The sequence below is a fragment of the Mus caroli genome, chromosome 13 (genome assembly GCF_900094665.2).
Source record: "Mus caroli chromosome 13, CAROLI_EIJ_v1.1, whole genome shotgun sequence".
NCBI classification, from domain to species: domain Eukaryota; kingdom Metazoa; phylum Chordata; class Mammalia; order Rodentia; family Muridae; genus Mus; species Mus caroli.
Genome location: NC_034582.1, coordinates 9,889,507 through 9,896,776, shown reverse-complemented (window position 1 = coordinate 9,896,776; position 7,270 = coordinate 9,889,507). Strand labels below are relative to the sequence as shown.

Below are 7,270 nucleotides of genomic sequence, written 5' to 3'. Positions count from 1 at the left end.
AAAAAAAAAAAAAACAAAAACAAAACATGGTATTGATAGAGACATGCAGGTAGATCAGTGGAATAGAATTGAAAACCCAGAGATGAACCCACACACCTATGGTGACTTGAGCTTTGACAAAGAATCTAAAACATCCAATGGAAAAAACACAGTATCTTCAACAAATGGTGCTGGTTCAACTAGCAGTCAGTGTGAAGAAGAATGCAAATCAATGGATTCTTATCTTCTTGCACAAAACTCAAGTCAAGGACCTCCACATAAGGCCAGATATGCTGAATTTAATAGAAGAGAAAGAACACAGGCACAGGGGAAAACTTCCTGGACAGAACACCAATGACTCGTGCTCTAAGATCCAGAGTTGACAAGTGGAACCTTATAAAATTGAAAAGCTTTTGTAATGCAAAGGACACTGTCAATAGGACAAAATGGCAACCCACAGATTGGGAAAAGTTCTTTATCAACCCTACATCCAATAGAGGGCTAATATCCCAAATATAAACAACTCAATAAGTTAGACTCCAGAGAATCAAAAAACCTTATTTAAAAATGGGGTACAGAGATAAACAGAGAATTCTCAACTGAGGAATATTGACTGTCTGAGAAGCACCTAAAGAAATGTTCAACATCCTTCGTCATCAGGGAAATGAAAATCAAAAACCAACCCTAAGATTCCACATCACAGTAATCAGAATGGCTGAGATCAAAAACTCAGGTGACAGCAGATGCTGTTGAGGATGTGGAGAAAGAGGAACATTCCTTTGTTGCTGGTGGGACTGCCACCTGAGAAAATTGCAAATAGTTCTATTTGAAGACCCACCTACATATATAACCAAAACATGCTCCAACATGTAATAAGGACACATATTCCACTGTATTTATAGCAAACTTCTTTATAATAGCCAGAAGCTGGAAACAAGCTAGATGTCCCACAACCGAAGAATGGATACAAAAAAAAAAAAAAAAAATGTGGTACATTTATACAATTAAGTACTACTCAGCTATTAAAAACAATGACTTCATGAAATCTGGAGGCAAGTGGATGGAACCAGAAAATATCATCCTGAGTGTGGTAGCCCAGACACAAAAGAACATACACTGTATGTACTCACTGATAAGTGGATATGAGCCCAAAGCTCACAATGCCCATGAGACAACCCACAGACCATAGGGAGCTTAGAAGGAAGATCAGGGTATCGATGCTTCAGACATTCATTGAAGGGTGAATAGGAGGTGGAGGAGGGGGATCTGGAAGAGAGAGGAAGAAATAAGGGGGCAGTATCATGTACTGGTGGGGATGGGAGAAAGGTACAGAGAGTCAGGAAATTGAATAAAAGTATGTAGCAGTGGGGGAAGAGGAACTGGGAATAGCCACTGGAGGGTCCCAGATGTCAGGGAAGTGAGGGATTCCCAAGACCCAATGGGGTGACTTTAGCCAAAATGCACACAGTGAAGGGGAGATAGAACCTATAGAGACCACCTCCAGGAGATAGGCATGGCCCCCAGTTTAGGGATGGGGCCACCCACCCATCTCAAAGTTTTTAACCCAGAAATGTTCCTGTCCAAAGGAAAGACAGGGACAAAAAATGGAGCAGAGACTGAAGGAAGGGACATCCAGGGATTGCCTCACCTGGGGATCCATCCTGTCTGCAGACACAAAACCCCAACACTGTTGCTGTTGCCAAGAGGCTCTTCCTGAAAGGAACCTGGTGTGACTGTTCCTTGGTAGCTTCTGCCAGCAACTAACCAATTCAGATGTGGATGTTTGGAGCCAACCATCAGACTGAGCTCGGGGACCCTGGTGGGGGAGCTGGCAGAAGGACTGGAAGAGCAGGTGGGGATTGCAACCCCATAGGAAGAACAATGTTGGCTGGCTGACAGTTCTCCCAGGGACTAGACCACCAACCAAGGAGTGTACAGGGAGGGATTCATGGCTCCAGACAAATATGTAGCAGAGGATGGTCTTGCCTGACATCAAAGAGAGAAGAGACCCTTGGTTCTGCAAAGGTTTGATGCCCCAGCATAGGGGGATGCTGGAATGTGGGGCGGAAGTGGGTGGGTGGGCTGAGCACCCTCATAGAGGTAAAGGGGATGGTGGAGAGGGCAGATGTGGGATGGGAGGGGAGGGGAGGGGGGCTTGTGAAGTGGTAACCAGAAACAGTGATATCACTTAAGCATAAACAAATGGAATAATTAATAATAATTTTAATAAGTTCTCTCCATAAGACCCTGGAGAGAACTTCAATAATAGAACCATGGACTTATAGTTGATAGAGAAATGAAAAGAAAAAAAGAATGATGTCCGGTGATGACTCTACCCCATCCTATAGTCTCTTCCCTGGTTTGATCTTTTCCTGCTTATGATTACTTTCTGCTGAGCAGTGAAAGTCTTCTCCCTCTCTGAAGAATCATATTCATTACTTTTCTAAATTCATTTGGCTTCTTAAACTTTTCAGTCTGGGTTAATTTTCCCAGTAAGCTCAGAAGTAAGCACCGTTTTTCTCTGACGCATGCCTACCACACTAACTCTCCATGGAGGCAGGAATAGGAAGGAGGAAGCCCTTGGTTTAAAAGCCTTATTCATTCCCACATAACCCACCAAGTCACAATACCTTCCTTGGGAATGGGACAAAAGGGGTTTCCTAAAGTCAGGTCCCCACGTCGTCTGTAGCTCAAATTTCAGATGTATCTATTTCTACAATTTCTGTCTATAATTTATCACTTAATCCACACATAAGTCATCATCAAGAATCCGCTCATTACTATGTATAAAACACACATTAATGTGAACTGGAATAATTCCCTCCAAGAAAAAACCCATATCATTTCAGTTTCAGAAAAGTTTTTACATGTTTATTAATTGATGAATAAAATATGGAGACTAATACTGAATAATCTTCTCAAAAAAACCTTCATTTCCTGCTGTGAGTTGTGTCCACTTGCTTGAGACTAAGGCGTGCTGCTGCAGCTCCTGCTCAGAAAGCTGGTTCCTAACTACACCCGTTGGGCAGAGTTAAGTCTAAGTGGAAAGTCCATCAGTGGCATAGAATCTAAGTCTTGTCTCTCAAATAAGCTACAGACAATGAGAAGGACCAGAAGGGGAAAATGATGGATTCACAACCTAACTAGAGGAGAAGCTGGGTACTGAGGTCAGATACCGACTGGCAGCACACTTGGGTATACTAGGAATACTGTCTATGTCACTACAGAGTGAGGAAGTAGGATTTAGTTATTCTATAAGGAGCAGGTCCTTTGTGACTAGAATTTAATCCCTTATTAAGTATCACAACTAGGTTCTTTTCAAAATTGTTAAATATATTAAGGCTTACTTATCACTTTTCAAGTTTTACAGTTTAGCTGACATATCTGATAAATATTACAAAGTAGAAAATCTATACTGTCTTGGTCTCTGTTTGTTTTTTGGTTGGTTGGTTGCTTGGTTGGTTGGTTGGTTGATTTGCTTTGGTATTAAGACAGGGTCTCACCCAAGTAACCTGGACCGGTTGAGAACTAGGCTAGGCTCAAACTTCTTATTCCCTGCTTCTATATCCAGACATCTAAAATTACAACAATGTACCACAATGCAGGGCTCTAAGGTCTTAAGAGACAAAATATATGTGAACTCATGATAGAAAAATTATTACCATGTTTTAGATCTTAAGAGCTTGATTAATTTTCAAAATTGACCTATGTTTCAATTAATCATCATAAATATGGGTGTTAAGCTAAATAAAGATATTTATCACAGGAGATTTTGCTAAAATTTTCAACACAAACAGTGCAGACTGGTAGTAGGGTTTGATATAAATATACACTTTACAGTCAAATATTAGTTAGAATCCTGGTCCTCTCTCACACAATTGAAAACATTGGATAAATTTAAATTTTGAAATCTTAGATTTTATGTGTGCAAATTGAATATAATAATTTTATTTGGTTAAGAAAAAAGTGGTAATAAAGATACAATGTAGAAAGAAACCAGAGAAGTCATTGGAATAATAGATGCTAAACCAAGAGGGCTATTTGAGAATGGCCAATACTATCTAAAGAGCAGGTGCATCCCACATCAATATTGAAGTTCAGTACCAACTGTCTAAAAAGAAAACCATAAATCTATATCTCTAGTAATGCTTATATAGAATGTATTTCTCTAATGTTTCTGGTCAGTGCACTGATTAGTATTCATGGCGTTTGACCCAATCACTTTTACAAAATGACACACCCAACATTCCACTTACTCAATTTTTAAATTTTGCTTGGTTCTCGTCACTTTAAAAGCTTTACATTTGATTTCTGAGTCTAGGTAATACCAAGATATTTTAACTTTCATGCAGAAAAGAAATTATTTTCAAGGAAAATCTGTAATGGATGGCAGATTTCCAATCCTACACTTTTATTTTAAATTAGGCCTCAGAAGTCTCTAGAAACAGAGGAGCATCTTTGCTGGCCAGACCAGGACACAGCCTAATAGCTGCTATTCGAAGCCAACATCAACATGAATCCTTGCCACTGGGTATGTATTCTAAGTCATCGAGCCTCTAGCAACCCAATGCTTAAAGCACTGCTGTCTTTACTGTGAGCCTTTCAACAGTCCTATTCATTCTCTTCTTTTCTTTCGAGACAGGTTCTCACTGGGTACATTCAGCTCTCCTGGCACATTTTATGTAGACTAGGCTCTCTGAAAACAAATAAGATTCATCCTACTCTCTACTCTAGGATCAAGGGCGTGCACCACCAGGCCTGGCCTCTCCTCTTTCATGACACATCACAACTTTTTTCTCATTCTCTTCATCTCCATTAGTCCTTTCTTCTAGATCCTCTTGCTCTTTTTTTTTCTATTCTATTCAATAATCAATTAAACTCAGAAAGAAAAAAAAACAGGATTTAAGTGAAACAATTGCTTCATTTTCTTGTTGCTGCATGCAAGGTTTTGCATTGTTTGTTGGTTTGTTTGTTTATTATTGTTATCTATCATTAATCTATATCTCCATATTTTAATGTTTTGGGACATGATTACACTAAGTTGCTATGGCTAGACTTAAACATTCTCTATAGACCAGGCAGGCACTAAATCAAGATCTATCTGCATTAGATTTCTGAGTAGACTTCAGATTATAAGTCTCTGCCACTACACCCATCTACATGCAGGTGTTGGTTTTTTAATATAGTGATTTTAATTTATCTTTAAGAATTTTATACCTGTATACAATGTGCCATTATCTACCTACCAGTCTCCCCTCCAACTCCTCCTAACCCTACTCTACTTTTAACCCACCATATTCCATTAGTGCTGCCCATATACACATGGGTATAGGGCCATCTACTGGTGAATTTGTAATCCTACCAAAGGATTACAAATATAGAAAAAAAAATGACCCTCCCTCTACAATCAACATCAAGTGCTAATAACTCTTCAGATAGGGATGGGCATCAGGTGTCCCTCCACATACATGCTGGGATAACTGGCTTGGTTTTATGCAGGAAGGTAGGTAGGTAACTACAGCTTGTTGTGTATTCATAAGTAAAATAGCCCCGTCGTATCCAGAAGTCATTGTTTGTCCCAGTCCTCCCAAACCGGACTCTAAGAATCTTTCTGCCCTATTTTCTGTTGTGTATAGTGAGCCTTGAGAGGAGGGAGTGTGCTACAGTGGTTCCATTTAGGGCTGTGTAATCCACAGTCACCTACTCTCTACATTTTGCCAAGTTGTAAGTTTCTTGAGGAACCACTATCCACTGAACAAAGGAGCTTCTCTATGGGTGTCTAAAGTTGCACTCCAAAGATAAACATAAAAAGGTAGTCTGAAGCTTTGCCTATTTACCAGCATAAAAATGGTATGTTCTCTCCCGAGGCTATGACCTCCCCAGCTATAGTTCCTAATCAGGTTTAGAGTATCAGACTTGGGATCCCTCCTGCAGAGCAGATCCTAAATCAGTTTTTAAAAGGGTTGGTAACCCTCTGTCACATTAATGCCATCACTGCACCAATGGAAAGTCTTGATTGACATCTGAATAAGATGGTTGTTTTTTGTAGTCTTTAGTCTATACTTCTCTTTCCATGTGTGTAGGAGGAAACCTTGCACAGTCACTATTCACAATCTCAACTATTTAATTCCAAAGCACTTGTATTAAGCAGATTGAGGTGAGAGTAAAAATAATGTGTGTTTTCATCCCTGTGAATGGAAGGCCAAATTAAGCCATGGCATCATGGGCCCAACACTCAGAAAAGACTTTCTTTGAATTCACAAAGGATTTTTCTGTCATAATAGCTTTGGGAAAGAACCATAAATACAGATGTCCTCACAGGAGAGCTGTGCTGATCTTCATCTTCCATCTAAACATAGATGAAGTAGCCCTATCCTGTCATTTACAGATAACCACTCAGATCCAATTCACTTTCACTCATATCTTTTAAGATAATAATGCTATTGTGTCCTGGTTTTATACAGAAGGTTGGCTTTCTTAAGAGTACTTCAAATGATTGCATTATTATGCCTATTATTATTATGCCTATTACCGAGTGGGCATTTTATGGTCACCTTCCTCAACCATTGTTCTGCATTTTCTTTTCTGTTTCAGCATACAATGACAAGATTGTGGCATTTCTTCGCCAGCCAAACATTTTTGAAATGCTACAAGAACGTCAGCCAAGCTTGGCAAGAAACCACACACTCAGGTAGGTGTCATCTCCCAACCCTAGAGCACTTGATCCTTCCAGGGTTTTTTCTCAGGTTGTAAAGCAACACTGAGGAGAGGGGCCAGTGAGGTTTATGCCACCTTTCATCTCTGTGTATAAGTTTTAGGTTGAGTACTAAAATGGAAGGGTCTAATGTTCTAGAAAGTTTCTCAAAGAAGGTAGTCCTATCAAGTTATATAATGTTAAAGTTATTTCCACTGACTTGGAGGAAAGCAGACAGGGAACAACATAGCTTTTATAAACATTGCATGTGTGTGTGTGTATACAACATAGCTTTTATATACATTACATATATATGTCACTATCTAAATTATTTTTAGTTTTGAAATATAATTGTTCCATTGCTAAAACAATTAGGTGACAACCTTCAAAAATAAGCAAACACAAAGTATTGTGTGTATGCTAACTACTTAAATCCTATTATATGTCAGTCATGTTAAATATTCTTTGCTCCTGTTTTTTTAGTGTTTTATTTATTCCAAATGTTGTACTGCCTTCTCAGACACCCCTCCAAAAGTTCTTCACCTCACCCCCATCACCTTCGCCACTGACAGGGTGCTCCCCCACCCACTCCAATCA

The 7,270-nt window shown here is 39.4% G+C and overlaps 1 protein-coding gene across 8 annotated transcripts in view; it reads left to right on the top strand.

Annotated features, from left to right (window-relative positions):
- The window catches only part of Hecw1 (HECT, C2 and WW domain containing E3 ubiquitin protein ligase 1), a 275,440-nt gene that overhangs the window by 218,545 nt on the left and 49,625 nt on the right, over nucleotides 1-7,270 (top strand). For all 8 annotated transcript variants that reach the window (XM_021180044.1, XM_029468504.1, XM_029468501.1 and 5 more), the window contains 2 exons: nucleotides 4,405-4,510; nucleotides 6,574-6,670. In XM_021180044.1, the coding sequence (XP_021035703.1) occupies nucleotides 4,405-4,510; nucleotides 6,574-6,670 (203 nt within the window). The remainder of the gene's footprint in view (nucleotides 1-4,404; nucleotides 4,511-6,573; nucleotides 6,671-7,270) is intronic.